Source organism: Cyprinodon variegatus, unplaced genomic scaffold (assembly GCF_000732505.1).
Source record: "Cyprinodon variegatus isolate N-32 unplaced genomic scaffold, C_variegatus-1.0 Scaffold664, whole genome shotgun sequence".
NCBI classification, from domain to species: domain Eukaryota; kingdom Metazoa; phylum Chordata; class Actinopteri; order Cyprinodontiformes; family Cyprinodontidae; genus Cyprinodon; species Cyprinodon variegatus.
Window position 1 is genome coordinate 33549 of NW_015151117.1, and position 19322 is coordinate 52870.

Consider the following 19322-nt stretch of genomic DNA (forward strand, 5'->3'; position numbering starts at 1 on the left):
GATTAAAACCATAATCCAGAGTGTTTACGCTCTGGATTACCCATAATTCCAAGCCATAGTGTAAAAATAAAATACTCAAATACATTGTTCTTTTAAGATCTTTATTGCGGTTTGAAACATATTATATGACTGTATTTTTTACCAACCGTCTAATGAACTATACACAGTTATTAACATAGTAATTAAAACTGTCTGCTTTGCTACTGGGTTGTGTTTAAATGGCTCACCATTGAAACCTGCCATGTGTTGCGGTATAAATAAGGTTCGGTCAGTCTTCCTAAAATCAGGTGTGTTTAGAAGGACACCATTACATCTGCAAAGAGACGTCCTAGTCCACAATAGCATAGGGGGCCACCCAGGTGTCAATGATGGGGCCCCTAAGAGGTTGGGGGCCCTTAAGCAGTTGCAGCCTCTGCTTAGCAATAGTTACGCCATTGCTTCTACTTAAGTAACAAATGAGTTTACTTTTGACACCACTGCTGCAGTTCTACTGTAAGGTGCCTTGGTCAAGGTCAATGACCGCTGTACCTGACATGAAACAACTATACCATGCATAGGGCTTTAAGTTAATAGACTTTATTATTAGGCTATTTATGCTTTCCAAAAAATAAAAAATAAAAATTCATCATCCCCCTTATTTTTTCTTTTCAACTTGACTACTGATCATAATCATGATTAAGTTTTTTGATCGGTGCAACTTAAAGCTATTCGGTGTCCTATTCCTTAAACCTTTATCCAGTTGATTTCTACAACTTTATATTATTAAACCTTCAATTCCATGAATGTGGAAAAACTCATTGCTGACTTCCTCCCATCACCAAATGTTTTGCATTCAGCCTGGTTATTTTCAGTCGCCTCGGAGAGATAAGAAACGTGGCTTCTATTGGAGTTTAAACCCCTCTCCCGCGGCGTACCATCACTCACCGGATGAAAGATGGAGCGGACCCACTCCATTTTGGGTTTCCGCGCATGCGCAGCGGCTGTGTTTGTGTGGAATGTTCTGGTGAGCGTGCGGCAGTTCACGGCCACAGTGAGCAGGCGGAACCACAGCGGACGCAGCAACTGGAACAACGACGAGGGAGCTAGCGGCCCTTTGGCTGAGCCTTTCTGGATTCCGGGTGAAATAAACTTAAGGTGCTAAAATGACAAGTAAGTAAAAATACATATATATTTTTTAAACACTTGCGGTTTTTGTTCCACAACAAACGACCTGGGCTCCATTTCAGAAAATAGACGGAGCCCTACTGGGTGTATTTACCGTCCTGCCATTGATAATCAGCCCTGGGATTTTGTTTATTAACCAAACCCCATATCGCCCTGTTTTTAGTACTTTTAGTTGGTTAAATATGGTGTATATTTAGAGTGTCTGCTAAAGAAACGGGTGTTACATAACAGGCGTCTGCGGGTCTGTTCCGGTTGTTAGTCTAAGCCCTTTCATACTGAAAAAACAGCTTTCGTTTGACTTTCTTGCTTATTTTGCCATAAGTAAAATGCATAATGGGAGTGAGATTAAAGCGATGAATGGTGATTATTATTATTTTTTTTATATTGGTTTGTAAGTGTTTTTACCATCCATAATAACCCCCTGGGCTGCGACAAAGCGCTGGTTGATCGTTTCCATTCCCTGCAGCTGCTCCACAGCGCCGCTCTGCCACGTCGGCTGCTTTAACTTCAAGCATCCACATTTCTTTTGTTTACCTTTGTTTTCTTTGCATTTTATGGTTTTTCTTTAAAGCTCATTTATTGCGATTTTTAAAAGCATTGTATAAAGTTATTTCTCTGTGCTCTGAGGATCTTTCTGAGGTGTCTTTGCTGTGTTTTCTGTCCCTTAGGAGGGAACCAGCGGGAGCTTGCCCGCCAGAAGCATGCCAAGAAGCAGACCGAACAGAGCAAAGGCAAACGGAATGAGGACGGACTGTCTGCTGCTGCTAGAAAACAACGGTGGGTGCTAATACTTCTGTCCTATTAAACGATGCAGGGATGCACTGAACTCTTATTACAGTTGGTATGAGGCTTTTCGTCCTGGTGAGACACTCATATGAACCCCATTCAGATCATTCCCCACATCTGAGCCACAGGATTGAAGTCAACCTAACCTGTTTGGTTGTTTATGTAAACATTTTCTTGAATATAATCAAATTAATCTATATTATGAAAAACTCTCACCTGATTAAGGCTATGTTCACACAGCAACCTGGAGTGACCCAAGTCCATTTTTGTTTGCCCATATGTGACCTGTATCTGATCTTTTCATGGCAGTCTGAACAACACACATCCAATGCGACCCAGGCCGCTTGGCTATGTGGTCCTGAATCCGATACGAATCTGATCTTTTTAAATTCGACCTGTGTCTAAACGGCCAGGTCGAATCCATCCGAATAAATTTTAGACAAAGGTCACTATTCGTGATCTTGTCATGAAGAAGCGGCAGGAAAGACAACAACCCTGGCGGACGATAATGCAGAGAGCAGTATTTATGTTTAACCATCTTGAAAATATTGTTTTTATGGTTATGAAAGACAGCTAGATGCACCCCGGCACTGCCATCCATGTTTACTTCCGTAAAGACTGAGCACACTGGCCTGTGACGTCATTGCGTTCTCTACTACGCATGTGGGACACTTGCGTTGCATGATTGCAGTTCACACTGGAGATCACAAACAGGTCACATATATTTGGAAATATGAACGGCAATGCAAAAAACAAAACAAAATCGGATTTCACAAAAAAAAAAAAAAAATCAGAATTGAGCATCAAGGCCTGCAGTGTGAAGGTAGCCTTAGTCTGTATGTTGGTTTGTGCAAAATTTTAAAGCACTTAACTTTGATTTTGGTCAGAAATCCTAACTGTTTTCTATTGTTTCCTTAATTCAACTTTTTTTAAATCACTTTTTATGTTAGCAAATCGCTGGCAAGAATTTTTTGTTTCGTATGTGGCAGTCCTGGGTAAAATATTTGTGTAAAAACACTATAAACATCAGTGATGCATTCCTCAGGACTTTGCTGACCAATGCTGATTTTCAGTTTTTCCTGAGCAGCTCTTTATATTCTCTTTGTTTCTCAGGCTAAAATAACGAGCTGCGGATTATTTGATTAAAACCATTGTCTTATCATTTTTTTAGTATTTGGTCTGACAGTTATTTATAAGGACTGATCGAAGTAAAATTGCCCATTTCTAATCTCTGCTTAGAGTGGTGCAGCAATAAATCACTGAAAGAATCAAGGACTTGTCAAAGTTTCCCACTAAGCTGCAGAAGATGTCTGTCTTTAAACTGGTTTCTTTTGGTCCTCGAAATCCACATTTAACAACATATTCGGTTAACAAACAATGAAATGATGTGCATTGACATTTAAGTGTTATTTTATTTGAATTATAATAAAATATGAATTAAATCTATCGAAACTATTTAGATATGTTTGTTCCGTGTGATCAATTTTGCTTATAACGGAGCATAGATACAGTCCCTCTCTGGTCACTATTCTAAGATTAAAACTCTGATCCTATGTTGTCAAAGGTCATGTTGATCAAATTATTCATGCCTTCCAGTTGACTTATTAGCCCTGACTAACTGAAACTGTCTTCACTCTCTTAGGGACGCGGAAATCATGCAGCAGAAGCAGAAAAAAGCAAACGAATCAGGAAAAGGAAAGACCAAGTGAAACATGAGATGGACGAAGAGTTCAGCTCAGTTTTTTTTTTTTTTTTTAAAGAACGTCACTTGTTCTGAATTCTTTCCTGATATTTATAAGAATGGATCTATCAGTTTTGTCTCGACTCAAGAATCCAGCATTCACCAACCTCCCTGTGGCAAATGACTGCTTGTTGGATTTGTTTTTAAATGGTTAAACTATGAATGGGTTAGGCCTTACCCCGGTGCTGCGTGCAGAGCGCCATCAGTGGTGTAAGCAGGATGAAGTGGAGCAAACCTCGATGTAAAACATCAGTGTAACAGTTGTGTATTTTTGTACAAAAAGTGTCCCTTTCTGGTTTCAAATAAAGTGTATCTTTTTAGTTCATGCTTGCTTATTCTAAATGTTTGTGGTTGGAGTTTGTGCACCGCTTGCTGCTACACACCTTTACATTTGGTTGATTAATGGCTTCTTCTTTTACAATTGGAGCTTTTTGATATCAGATGCATTTAGAATAATCTAACTCTCCTTTGCAGCATGTAGTGAGCATTTATGGTTTTCTGCCTTTGTTTCCCTGTGATAAACAGTATACCAGTCATTCAATAACTACTGGATATAGGTAACCGCCTCCCCCTGGCCCTGCAGGTTGATGTATGCTTGTAAGGGAGAGCTTAGTAACTCCATTATAAGTGATTTCATTAAGTGCACCAACATTAAACTGAGGTGCTTTACAATAAGCAGAGGACTTGCAACCTACTAAAACAGTTTATTGCCCAATCATAACCTCCAAGCCATCACTTTTCCATAAATTAACGCATTAAGGACCTAAATGTTCCAGAAAACCCACTTGAAGGTTTTGTGGGCTGATGAAAAGATCATCCAGGAGGAGTCCTGTCTTGGGGGCTGGGGTTGCTGCTGCACATGAAGCTGATGATCAATTCATTAAGAAACTGGCAAACACAGAAGGATGATGACAGTAATTGGAAAGAAGGGAGAGTCATTTTACTTGGACAGTTTTAATTCAATAAGTGGTTTATTTTACTTAATCATCTTTTAACAGTTAAAACAATCTTTCTGTAGCAATCATCCGACTAAATAGATCAGTATCAGCAAGATAAAGAACAAAAAGCATACATTTTAAATTAGGAACAAATAGATTTAGATACATTTAAGGCCATTACCTGGGGGTCCATGGTGGGCCCCAGGGGCAATACTAAGATCAGAGGTTTAGGGGTGCTGAGAACCTGGCAGCTTTAATCTTTAAACATACATTTTCTATGTTTTTTAACCTTGCTCAGTGCATTTTACCAATAACTGATTCACCAACACATCGTATTATCTGAGACTTAAATGTTTAATGTCTTCTAGGACGTGCCATACTGAAACTTCACTAGTATACCTTTTTTTTCTCTCAGCTATTTTATTGTCATTACATTGTCACACATACAGAGCAATGAAATTAACTCTCATTATTTAACCCATCCCCTTGAGGAGCAGTGGGCTGCCATTGTGCGGCGCCCAGTGAGCAGTGTGGGGGTTAAGGATTTTTGCTCAGAGACCCAGAGTGGCATTCTGTGGGAGTGGTACTCAAACTCAGAACCTCTGAATTCCAAGCTCTATGCACTAACCACTAGTCCACCACTATTACGACTGGCAATCCTAAAATGAATTCTATTTAATAAGGTAAATATATATTGGTGCTTGAAGGTTTAGACACTGCAGATAAAGCAAAGGATACATTCACAAATGTTATTCTAATGACAAGAAACTGAAAAAAAAAATTATACATAAAATACAAAATTATGATTTGATAGATTGAAATATTGATTTTGAATTGTGAATTTAAAACTAATAATGATTATCCCAGACACATAGGAGCACCTTGCTCATGAACATTTAACCAACAAACCATAAAAAGGAGCAGAATTCTAACTGAACATTTCAGAAAACGTCCGATTCCAGTGATTCACTCAAAGTGTTGCTCAACATTTTAGTTTAATAGTATGATTAATAGTAAATTAATAATACGATTTTCATTGAATATACTTTTTATATAATATTTTTCTTATCCAAGTACTGTATAGTTTTTACAAAGTTTCATATTTTGTTTGTTTTAGTTTTACTTTCTTCATTTAGAAAGAGCATACAATATAAAATGAAACAACCCATATTTCAGGGGTGCTATGATTCAATTTAAGGGAGCTTCAGCACCCCCAAATATGGTCTGAAAACACCTATGATGGGCCCTCAGGTTTTTCATGACAGAACAAAAAAATAAATAAATAAAACAAGCAATAGTTTGATATATTAAGTGAGCCATAGAACCAAAGAGCAAATGGCAGTGTTTTAAATATAGCACATAGAAACTGGGGTTCTACTTTATTACAACTGAGGCTAGAAGTGCATCAATTTCATTTTTGGATTATTGCTAAAATAGAACTTTACGTGTAGAAATGGAATAGGTCTAATCAGTTTCAGTGCTTATTACCATTATTATCTTAGAATGTATTTAGGATGATGTCTTCCCAGCAGGGGCCCTAACAAGTGCCAGGACCAGTTCTTTAATTGGGCACTGGCCCCTGTCTCAATCCGCCCACGCATGAGGCTTACTGAGAATGAAATTAATGTGGAAAAGAAGAAAGCATGATAATAACAACAGCAATAACATTGATTAATAAAAAATACTTTCACAAATAGTGTTTCCATTAGTATTTCAAAATATAAGTTAAGCATTTCAAGGGCCTACAGGCAGAAAAACACAAGCTTATTAAAGTTTAACTGTAATTAATGTGCAGTTCAATCAACATGTCACAGCAAAGCTTTGAAAACCAATCATCTGGTTATCATCAAACTGGATCTAATCAGGTCACTAGTTTTCCTGGAACATAAATGAAGATGTGAGGCGTTGGTCATTGAGGCGGAGTACCTGAAACCGGCACTGACTCAATCAGAGGGGTATCTATGGGTGGGGGGCCAGGTGACACTGTTTGTGAATGATGCATTCAAAGACAGTGTTGTTATGCCTTAAGAAGAGAGTGAGGAAAAAAAAGACGAGCCATTGCTGCTATTTGAACACATGGATAACTTCTCAGAGCCTTCATCATCATGGACACAGGGACGTACACAGATAGGCACTAGGTGGCGCTAGAGCACCTGCTCTTTTCCCCTCTGGACCTTTTTTAGTCTTTGGCCCAAAATACCATTTATGGATTTAAAAGCATAGATTTTTGTAACTTTGCTCCATGAGACTGGTAGCACCACCTCATGGTGGTTAGCTGGCCCATCACCAGAGCGTTGCCCTGGTGATGGGCCAGCTAACCATCAAGGTGCCTAAATAAGCGTATTTACCTCCTTCACCAAATGGTTAGTTTATAGCATTAAATCTTTAATGGCCTCTATCAGGAGCCAAGGAACGGTTTGAAATGAAATATTGATTTGATTAGAAAAAAATATATAATTTAAAGCATCCCATAGATTAATAATTAGTAATTATTGATTGGCTGTAATGGTCCCAGTCAGGGAATCCCTGGTGTCATTTTTTTGACCTTTTTATGACAACTACAGCACGCAGGTTACCTTTTGCTGTTAAACAGTTCATTTTAAAGCAAACATAAGGCCAAATGTTCATAGTTCATAAAAAATAACTTTTAGAAAAGTGGGGCGTTTAGATTGAGCTACATTTCAATTTCTGTAAATATCTTTGACTTCAAACATTTTCTGAAAATAACTATTTGTCCCTAATCTGAACAGGGAAATGATCTGTCATTGCAATGAGAGTTTTTAACCTTAAAAAAAAGTTTATTACATATTATACACATAGTATGCACTTGAAATAAGATCGTTTAAGGTCTTTTTTATTTTTTAATTAAATATTTTATGTGTACGTCTTAATTCATCTGCAGATTGTCATAAATACCCAATAAACTTTATATGATATTGTGTAATCCTGGGCTTTATATTGGTGGATTTTAAATTGTTATTTGTTTAAGTGACACCAATGTGGCACATCTACCTATGGACTGCAGAAGATCTTTAACATCAGCATCAGTCGGTGTTTGGCTGTTGGTGTCTCCATGAGACGCATAAGGTGCCCTTTTTCAAACTGAGCCCTTCCCCCCCAAAATGTCTGTTTACGGCACTGCAGACACCTATACCATGTTGCCCTACCAAGCACGGTAGTGAAGGAGTGATTATATGGGCTTGTTTTGCAGCCAGATAACCTCATCAGAACGTAATCATGAATTTAATAATAAAAGATCATGTCATGATCAAAAATTAATATGTTTGCCATGATTTAATGAATTTAATAAGTAAAAAAATAAAAATAATTTCATCCCGATCACTGAGTGTGGCCATTTTTACCCCCTTCCTGATCCTCCACAATCGGGTTCATTGTTGGATTGCCAACTTGGAGAGGGAGGATTTGCCATAGAACTTCTGGCCAGAGAAAAAACATCTAATATGTAGCCAACATTTTGGAAAAAGAATTTTTAAGATGACTTGGATAATAGCGTGTTGTGACAAACACCAGATACAGCACTGGGACTTGATCAACAGCAGATACGGTACCGTCATGTCACCAACCAGTAGGTGGCAGTAGTGCTCTTTGACAAACATGGATGCCTTCAGTAAAGCACATTCAAATGAGCCTCATCATTTATTGAACAGTATGTAATAATTTCATATTTAAAGTACTTTAGAAGTTTGAATTCTGAATATGACCAGACTTTTCCTTTAAAGGTTAAGTAGGAAACCTGCCCACTAGGTGGAGACAAACACTGCAGTACAGTTTTAAAAACAGTTTAAAACATGCTGGGGGGGATTTCTAATTCTTTTGCAAGAGCCAACCATTAATTCTGCACACTGACAAAAAAATCTGCATTATTGACAGGTACAGACTAATTCAGTAAAGATGAGCTCTTAGCACAGCAGGAAAACATGATTAAAGCATCAAGTTTACTCCATCATAGAGCTCAGAGAAAGAATAAGCAATGTTCCTACTTCAGCACATTGGTGGCCTTCATTCTCAGATTACAGAGTGACAAATGCATCTCTCTCCACTTTAAAGTTGCAAGAGGAGGCGAGGATCTGAATAGTGATGAGAGACAAAATGCAGCATCAGCCAGTTGTGTGAATGTGAGAAAAGTCTAATCTTATCCTCCATCATCCACTGCACTCTGCTCAGCGCTTTGCATAAGATCACATTTAAATTCAAGCATTAGGACGACAAGCAGCAGCATGTGGGTTCTGGCCTAGCATGTTTTTTTTTTTGTTTTTTTTTTTTTTACCACATAACAGATCAAGCAAGAAGCTCAGTGATTAAGAAAGGTGCATACTGTAAAGTGTAAAGAAAAGCTGTCATCGGTGTGATTATAATTATGCACAAATACTACTCTAATCAAGCTATTAGGTTCTCTCATTTATTTTTCTCCCCTTATAATGTTTTTGATGTTACATTATCTAATATCAGATAGCCAGAAATATCAGTTAGTATCGTCTAATTTAGGAAATCCTCCTTTTAATAGACTTAGTGATGGGTCCATGCATGCATGAAGCCCATAGAGCAAAAAAAAAAAAGTGTCGTTTCTAGAAAGTCATGTGACTGATAAAAATATTATATAATAGTGTTATAATATTAAGTGTGTCTTTGTATTTCATCCAAATGAAAAATGGAGAACAGATAAGCAGATCATGGCTTGTCTACAGTGAAAAGAAGGACTGGGTTATTTACTTTTGCCGTCGCCTTTTTGGAAATACAGAAAGGAGCAATCAGCTAATTGAGCTTAGTGCTTGGAAAAAATCTTTCATTCCTTTTGAGACAGCATGAAAAGTCAGCTGAGTACAAAACATAGAGGGGAAAACAACAAGAAAAGGGACAAGAAGAGAGGGATAAAAATGTCTATTGTATTAAAATTTCTGTATTTGTATAATTGGTCTGTTCTATGTGTTGTTTTTTTCAATTCAGAGGGCCCCATGCCTTTACCTAGGGCCTCAAATTTCCTAAATACTCCCCTGGTAGAAGGTCATCAAATCAATTGAGTTTAGTCTGTCCAATAAACTGCCTGTAGTGTCTTTAAATGTCCAGCAGGTGTCAGTATTTTGTTACACAGTATCAACACAGCATCAATACAGTTTGGTAATGAGTCTGAAAGCTTCAGGATGCCTCATTAACCAATCACCAAATAAACTAAAACCTTCAAACTAACAAAAAAACACATCTTGTCTGGATGTAGAGTCTTTATGCTTTAACATTAGCTTTAACTAGAGGGTATTCAAACCTGGACCCACTGTACAGAATGCTTGGGGTGTTCCCTTTTCTCAACAAACCTTAAATGAATGTGTGATTAATAGGCCGTTTCTATAAGAATTCAGGATTCTTATAGAATCATGTTTGCAATCATGTTGGCACCGTCCTCGGGGGGCCTGTCCTGTTGGCCTTCTGGTCCGGGTGGCCGAGATCAGCCCTTCTGCTCTACATACCAGGATCTAGAACCACACATGGGGAAGCAGGGCGTAGTTCTTATGCTTCACTAATCTAGAAAAAAACTCCTGGAAAACTATAAAAGTGCAGAAACCCTAAGTTGCTTTAAATCAATGTCAAAAAACATATTTATTTATAGGGGCCTTTGACTGTGCTATCTAAATATTATTGATTTAAATCTGCAGATCAACTTTTTTCATTTTCTTATTAATTTTCTATAATTACCAATTCAGTCATTTATTTGTGTTGCTTTGAATTATTCATATTTTTAATAATTATCTCTTTGCTCCTGCGGCATACTTTTTCTTGTGTTTTCATATTGCTGTTTTTCATGTACAGCACTTTGATTCATCTTGGTTCTGAAATGTGCTTTAAAATTAAACTTTCTTTGCATTGGTATAATATTAATGTATGAATGTCTTTATGAATTTGGTTAATTCGTTCTTATATCCTTTGTATCCATTACCTTTAATTTTTCTTAACCTAACATTGTTTATATATATATATATATATATATATATATATATATATATATATATATATATATATATACACATATATATACACACATACACACACGTATATATATATATTTTTTCATACATACATCTCTACATTAATTCATACATACGGCGTAAAGAGTGGTGCTCCTATTGGATCTGGTGATTTTTGGATTAAGACTCAAGCTGTACACTGTATTTATTAACTCTTCAGTACATTTATGTTTTCATTATGTGCTTTAAGCACATTTATAATTTTTTCCCTGTCTGTCATTGCACTTTCTCTAAGTTATGCAAAGAAGACTGTATACGTAGCAAGATTAGGCCTCCAAAGATAGATATTTATATGGAAAAAATTAGTGATTTAAAGCATCAACGCAGCAACTGCTGCAGTGACGTTTGAAAGATGCAGGAGACATATTGGATTTTTAGGTGCAAAATTTCTATACTCCTCTTAATTCAAAGCTTTTCAGGAACAGGAAGTCCAGAACAAAAATAAGATGCATGCCTGTTCCTGCAATGAGGCATGCTTAAAATAGAATAAATAAAATTAATAATACATTCTGATCATATCCCCTTACTATACCAACTAGTTTTTATGTAGCGAATCAATACAAAAATAAATGTTTTAGAACCTAGATCTTAATTTAAGTTTAACACATAAAAAGGCTCACTTTATTATTATCATTATGTTTTTTATACCTTATTCAGATACAAGACATTTCCAAAGTAAAAGTATATTTAAGAATTCCCAGAATAAAACAGCCCAACATCCATGTTAAAACAAGTAATTTTATTCATTTATCTTAAAAAAATTAAAATAAAGTGCCTTTTATGTACAATAAAAACAACAATCACAATCTCAATTATACAAAAAAATACAGTTCACAAATTTGTACAGTTAAAAAAAAAAAAATCATGCAGGCAAGACCACATTTGTCTAGCAACTATTCAGTCAACTAAGCTTATGGTGTTCAGTATGCTGAGCCAATGCTTTGTCTCATCGTTGAGGATTCGGATTTGTGCTTTGCAACCTACTGCTGTACTACATCATGCAGCACAAAGGATCCAGTGCTCTTCTAGTGGTATTATTTTATACTTCTGACGTTTTGAGGTGAATCCTGGAAATATGGAGTCAGAAATAACCTGCATTTGAGGAAAATAGACTGCTGTAGATGTTCTATGAATAGATAACTGGCTACATTCAAGTCCAGTACAGTATGTTTGATTACTGAGGAGCTGTGGTTTGCACGTCAATAAATATGCACATTGATGACACAGGATTTATCATATAGGATACGATCACCCAGTTAAGTTGAACAGTTCTGCATTTTTAGCTTCTTGTAATATCGGTTAAAGAAGTGTATAATAAAAACATCAACTGCTAAAGATGCTGCTGATTGGGTTTGCGTACGTTTTGTTTACATGATCCAAGGCTGCAGGATGGAGCAGTTCTCATTGCTGTCTATAGGCCAACTAAAAAGCGTGGTGATGACGTAAATCTACAACTGACCCGTGTTGTGTTAGTGGAGTTAAGTGTGCCCGCTGGGGGCTACAATCATGGTATTGACCACATTTCTGTTGGCAAAGTCACTGCTGGGTGATGTACAGCATAGCACACAGCTGAAGGCAGAAAAAACTGGATATCTACTCTAAAGGCATTTCTACGTGAAGTGGTGTTATCCATCAAGCACCTTAATACAGGTTACAGAGACTGTTTTCAATCACCTGTTCACAAAGACTTGCTAAACTTTAGTGACAAAATGCTTGTTTGTATGGTGGCAGCTGGCAGCAGTTTGGAAAAAACAGATAATTCTTGTAAAATACACCATTAAACAGTGTCTCCTAAGGAACTGTAAACCCAAAGATGTTAAAAAATGAAATAAAGAAATAAATCTGGGTAGAAACAGAAAAAAAACAATGCTATGCTAGCCATCTATGCTAACCAGCCATTTGTAGTGATGTTTGAAATAAATTAAATAAGACTATATCACCAGAATACAAAGATAAAATAATTACTTAGAAGTCACCAAGTAAAATGGTAAATATACTAAAAAAACAAAACAAAAAACAACCCCAACAGCTAATAAATACTTTTTTTGGCATTGATTTGAAATGGTTAGCTAGCAACAGGCTAGCAAGCGGAGCTAAGTAGCATCGATGAAAAGCAAAGAATATGAATTAATGTCATAGCAACAGTCTGTACTTTTATTCACATAACTGTTAAATTTAAACCATTAATATAATAAAAACTTAATTATTGCTGTTAGTAACTCAAAAAAGCAGTTTTTTGTATTTCATTATTATAATTATTCATTATTATTTCATTATTTTGTATTTCCATTAGCTTCACTGGTTAGCACAGGTTTTAATAGGCTGCTAGCTAAAACAAATATTTTTTATTTTTAATCATTTAAAATCAAATAACTTTTTTTGTGGAGAACAAAATGGGTTTTGTTTTATTATTTTGTTTTTCTTTAGCAAAAAAATCCTAAAGGATATATAATTCAACATCTACACAGAGTGGGAAGTTTCTAATCAACCGTCTCCAAAAAGAAGACGAGTAAAAAAACAAAAATGATAGGAATCTAAAAAACACGTATCCTGTCTTGAGGCGCTTGATAAAAAACAGGTAAGGTGCTGAAAGGATGGTGCGTTGAAATCTGTATTTCCTCAAGTTGGCAGTAAAGCACTATGTCAAAAATAAAATCAAATAAAAATACTCAGTGTTCAATCTCTAGTTTTAAGACTACCTCTACGACACATCTTGCACAACGTCCCTTAACAACACACAATATTTAGCACAGGCACTGTATTTACACAAAAACCAAACACAAATGGAAAGGAGGATATGCCGAGCATTGTTGTGCAGTATGCTGTGCCATTACTTTGTCAACTTGTAGCCGTTCCAGAGCATTTTTGGATCTACTCAGTGTTCAAAATAGTATTTGAATACTGGAATATATATATACTGTATTCTTACTTGATCAATGTAATAAAAATCATTATGTATTCTAAGATACTGTCACCACATTGTAAATGATTCACACTAAGACTGGCAACATTATCAGCTTTTGACTTCTTTGGAGATTTGGTTTTTAAGTCTCGAGAGTCTGTATATGACGGAGTGCTAAGACGTACAATGACGTCCCTAAAGAAGTTCTCATCCTTAGCAGTTAAGACTTCTGCTCGCAGTAGTTGCATTCACTTCTGTATGATTTAACTGAAGAGAAATGTGCAAATATTTTAACCCTGATTACCTGTGCTTTCACAATAGCATTACCTTGGCTTTTCAATGAGTGTGGTGAATGCCATGTGGATAAGACATGTAACCTGGAAATATTGGGGGTGTATAAAACGTGAATCTACATCACTACAGGGCCTCACAGAAGTAGTCACACCTTCTGAACTTTGTCACATGTTTACATGTTTTTTGGATGTTTTTGTGGAGCCATAAGGAATATACATGTATATATTTTTTTTTCTTACAAATAAAGATATGATTACAAAAACAATGATCCAGTGTATAAATGGAAGATGCCAAGAAGAACATAGTTTTAGAAATATGAAGAAATTAAAATGCAATTTAAAATTGTCCTATATGACACATGGGAGAAATGATAAACATATGGATGATGTTTTTTTGGTTAACATGCAGAATGCAATGTGTAACATCACCTCCACAATGACAGACAAGGTGGGGGGAGCATCATGCTGTGGGGCTCCTGTTTTTAGCAGGATTTAGGAAAGTTGGACAGAGTTGATGAGAATATGGCCAGAGGTAAATACAAATTAATACTGGAGCATTTAAAAGACTTGATTTTGATTTTAAGAAAAATAACCTTCCACAAGGAAAAGAAACAAAAACCAAAAAAGGATAAAATGATTAATAAAAAGTTTGGACCCAAAATTAAACTGAGAACCTGTAGCAAACTTTGTCTAATAATGCTTTAGCCATGTTATGCCACTTTATATTGATTAGTCACAAATTCCCCACAAAAGATATATAGCGTGTTTGGCTGCAACATGAAAACATGTGGAAAAGTTCAAGAGGCATGAAAGCACTACATTCTGTAAAAGACAGAACACCAGCTTCAATCTGTCGCCTTCAGCAACATCAATCTGAAGCTGTATGACTGGAGCTAAAGCTAACCAAGAAGGCTGTAAAGTTAGTTAAGCCTAGCCGTATTTGCATCTGTAATGTCAGCAAGAAGGCAGAAGGAAAACTGATTGACAACCACATGGCATCTACACACGCCATGTCAACCTTTGGCCCCACATGAAGATCACTTATTCTGCTCAAACACATTTTGCACAGTTTGCTATGAGCTAACAGTCTTGGAGAAATCCTCCAAAATTTGATCTTCACATTTATTTATTATTAGTGCCGCAATACTTTGACATTGATCAATGCTAACAGAAACCATGAGATGGTCATGACAGGATGGCACTATTGCATTTAGACAAGTTTTTTTCTGTTTTTTTTGGCACAGTACATGATGGTTTCAACGTTGCCCTGAATGTGTGGAGAGATAGAGATGTTCCCCCTCTTGTTTTACCACCAGCCTCTCTGATCTGCAGTGTGAATGAAGTCTCTTTCACATCTGCTTGAAAAAAAACGAGCATCTAGGTCCATTTATCAACTCGTAGGGGCACCTTCAGCTTAGTACGGTTAAGACCGATGGTCTCAAATAAGAAGGTTTTCGGCGGTGACATTTTCTACAAAGAGGACAATCTTGACGACAGCGTACATTCAGGAGGTAAATGACAGTGTTTCGGAGTCAGGGCAAGACCTTTCCAGCACACGTTTTCTCAGGATCAAGGGAACAATGCGATGGGCTTGATGAAAATGAATGACTTTAAGAATATTCGCGTTACCCTGAACTCTGGGTAGCTGTAGCTTGGTTCTGTGTGTTGTCCACAAAAAATGTGCAGGATACTCATTCATGGCAGGACGACTATCAATGATCTGACATCCAGGCTCGGCAGTTAATTCATTGCATACCAACATACTGATATAGGTAAATGTTTTGTTGTTTTTTTTTTAACATTGCGCTCTATTTATTTCTTGGCTCCTTAGCATACACACACTCGCATAATGTCTTGGTGTCCATCCGAAAGGCTCAAATAAGACAGAAACGATGATAGCTCATCTTAGCAGCTGCCATGGTTCGGTATCCTGGTTAAAACGGGAGAGTTTATGCTGCACCCTCTGCTCCAACGCTGGAGCAAACCAGACCAACCTCTGGCTTCGGAGTGGAAATGGTAAAACGAAATGACCTCTGCACTGATCACAGAACCAAGATGACTAAAAATAAGATGTGCTGTGATGTAGGTGGAAGTCGGGGTTTCCTCTCCCTCCCTTTGGGAACCACATCGTTCATGGAAATGCTGTTCCGGAGACGCTGCGCTCCTCATACAATGGAGTCCTTGATCTCCGAGCCCAGCCTCACTCGGGGCCGCGGGCAGGTTGGCGAGTACTCCACATGGCTCTCCTTTACGTTGAGCGGCCGCCTGTCGGAGGCCTCGGAGAAGCTCTTGCTGTTTTCCGGCGAGGACTCGTGAGTGGGCGTGCTGCAGATGTAGTTGTCGTTTAACGTCTGGTAGCCCTTGTGATCTGAGGTGGAAACAGGGATGGTGTTCCCATTTAGGGGTAAGCTCTCCGTGGGCTTTCCAACTATCCTGGGTTTCTTCTGCTGCATGTTGGGGCACTCTCCTTGCTTCATCATGGATTTCATATGATCACGGTTCCTGTAGATGACGAACAAGGAGAACACGACGAGGGAGAACGCCAAAAGAGCGCACACCACGATCAGCTCGTTCCAGTACGTCTTTGTGTGATCTTCGCGAGACTTGCCGGGCAGAATCATCGTTTCCTGCTGCACAACGTGAGGCGTACGCGAGTGACCAATCAGAGTGCTGCTTTCCTGGCGGGGCTCTGCCGTCACACAGTAGTTAGCCAACAGCTGGCGGAAGCCCTCCTCCTCAGACCAGCACTCGTAGGTTTCCATCCTGTCAGACTGAGCCACCACCACCAGGTTCCCCTCTGGGGTGGCGTAGAGGAACTGGCTGGCGTCGTCGCTGTAGCGCCACTTCCTCTGAGCCAAGTTGGAGCGCAGCTTACAGGGCAGGACACGAAATGTGTTAGCCGGGACTGTAATGAGCTTACAACGAGATGCACCTGAAAAAAACAACAAGATGAAGTTGATTTACAAAGATTTCAGTGAATCACTTCAAAAAGTCAAACTCATTAAAACGAAATGTCTAAAATATTATTAGTGTTTTACTTGCACTGCTTTTGGATCAATTTAAAACAAACTACTGTTCTAATAGAGATATTTTATGTTATTGCCTCCAACATAACAAAAACTCAAAAGCCCATTTCTTCATAAGCAGGCTGTTTATAGAGGGCTGTATGTAAGCATATTATTAGAAAGTTGAGTAGATAGAAAAGGTACAGTAAAAAATATATCTCATAACAGTAATCATTTCTTAAAATAAGAGCCTTGTCCTCAATTTGAACAGGTAAATCAGATAACCTGCCAATGAATTATTTTAAAAGGGGAGCAGCGGCCTAGTGGTTAGGGCATAGAGCTTGGAATCCAGAGGTTCCCGAGCCCCACTACCACAGACTAAGCAAGACCCTTAACCCCACACTGCTCCCATGGTGCCCCATGATGGCAGCCCACTGCTCGCCAAGGGGATGGGTTAAATCAGAGCTAAATTTCTCCAATGTGAGATCAATTAAGTTAAATGATTATTATTTTAAAATAAGTTAATACAGTATTATGCATTTGAAATAAGGTAACAGTTGTTTTACTTCTTATTTGAAACATAAATTAGCAAATGTTCTTAATTGCCAGTTTAAATCAAGAGAAATTTATTTATTTTAGGAAATATTTGTTTAAGCTTATTCCTTTTTTGCAGTGTAAACTAGCAATAGGAGTAAATGGGAGTAACTGCAGTCTTGCACGTTTAACCCACTTAATAGATGGCTGGACGTCGTTTTGCATTAACTGATGCATCAATGCAGTGGCACATGGAGGCGGTCAGCCTGTGGCTCTGCTCAGATGTTAAAGCAGAGGGATAAAAAATAAATAAATAAATCAAGCTTTAAGATTATATTTTCATTTTCTGATGCAGTTGTGCTTGAAAGTTTACACACCCTCCCATTTAAGAAAAGGATAAATTCACACTAGTAATTCCAATAATAAAACACTGGGGGAAAAAAACATCCATCCATCCATCCATCCATCCATCCATCCATCCATCCACCCTCTCCCACATCTTCTCCCTCAGTCCTTTTCACGGTCGCGGTGGGGCCTATCTCCAGCTGTCTACAGGTGAGAGGCGGGGTACACCCTGGAAAGGTTGCCAGTCCATCGCAGGGCAACACAGAGGCAAACAGGACAAACAAACATTCACACACACTCACACCTAAGGTGAATCTAGAGAAGCCAATTAACCTAACAGTCATGTTTTCGGCCTGTGGGAGGAAGCCGGAGTACCCGGAGAGAATCCACGCATGCACAGGGACAACATGCAAACTCCATGCAGAAAGACCCTGAGCTGGAAATCAAACCCAGAACCTTCTTGCTGCAAAGCAACACTGTATCCACTGTGCAGCACCTGAAAAAACTAATAAAATTTACTAAACGATAATTTAGTAAATATACTGATGTGTTGATTAGTTTAAAAAAAGTCTTAAAAAAAAAAAAAACTGTCCCTGAAAATTAAGGAATCTGAACAGTCAATTTCAGTTCATTTCACTTGCAGCTGATTTTTTCCTGTCTTTAATGGAGCTGTTTGTAACCTTTCAAGCACGACTGTACACCTGACAGCATTTGACACGCTCAAGGTGGCCATTGTTCCTGAAGAGACAAATAATTTCCCTTTTGGTCTAAAAATGGAAACAATTACATGGTGTTTGTGGGCAAATGGTGTACAAAAAGAGGACACAGCAATATCATCTAAATGCTAAATTATTCAGCTGCTATGTTTGTTAACAAGGGCAGCGTTTGTTGACTCGTGCCAGGCTTGTAGCCGTCTTTGTTTTCAGAACTGACATGTTATTTCAACTCTTAAGTACATGCTGTTTGCCGTGTTTTCAAAGTAACTGGCAGCACTTCAATTAGAGAGCATTTTGCAGGGGCAGGACACACTCACGAGTAGCGGCTGGTCTGCTAGATCTGAGGAAGGGAGCGGTGGAGTTGCAAATGGCTGATGTGTCAGCTTCCTCCACGTCCTGCTGCCAGTGGCTGAGAGAGAACAGACGACAAAAACAACAAGGTGAGCACTGGCAGCTGGAAGAAGAACGCAAGCTTTTCTCTCAAACTCTGGTTTAGAAAGAAATGTTTACAGATTCCTCATGACTGAAAACACAGCGTTCCTGCAAAAGCAGATTTTTTCCTTAAGCATATGACTGAACTTTACATGCTTAAGTCACAAGGGTGTCTGGCTCATAGGATCACTGCAACAACAAGATCATATGTTTCTGTTAACCTGAAATAAAAAAGAAATATCTACTTCCCAGATAAAAGTAGATTCATTTTATCTGATTTCAATCTTAATAAATATAGATTCAGTCTGTATAACAGTGGCGGCTGGTCAATAGGAGGCATTAGGGTGCCGCCCCACCCACCCAATGACCCTGATTAAGACATTAAAAAAAATATATATGTATATATATATATATATATATATATATATATA

The 19322-nt window shown here is 37.9% G+C and overlaps 2 protein-coding genes across 3 annotated transcripts in view; one reads left to right on the plus strand and one right to left on the minus strand.

Moving 5' to 3' along the window:
* The first annotated feature begins 993 nt into the window (after positions 1–993).
* On the plus strand, positions 994–4011 carry LOC107096991 (small EDRK-rich factor 2-like). The gene is made up of 3 exons (XM_015393934.1): positions 994–1149; positions 1833–1941; positions 3593–4011. The coding sequence occupies exons 1-3, from the start codon at positions 1143–1145 to the stop codon at positions 3657–3659; spliced, it is 183 nt and encodes a 60-aa protein (XP_015249420.1). The 5' UTR covers positions 994–1142; the 3' UTR covers positions 3660–4011.
* An 8944-nt stretch (positions 4012–12955) lies between these two features.
* The window catches only part of LOC107096996 (semaphorin-4B-like), an 87438-nt gene continuing 81071 nt past the window's right edge, over positions 12956–19322 (minus strand). For both annotated transcript variants that reach the window (XM_015393942.1, XM_015393941.1), the window contains 2 exons: positions 18777–18868; positions 12956–16791 (listed from right to left, as the gene is read on the minus strand). In XM_015393942.1, coding sequence (XP_015249428.1) covers positions 16025–16791; positions 18777–18868 — 859 coding nt within the window. In that variant the 3' untranslated portion in view covers positions 12956–16024. The remainder of the gene's footprint in view (positions 16792–18776; positions 18869–19322) is intronic.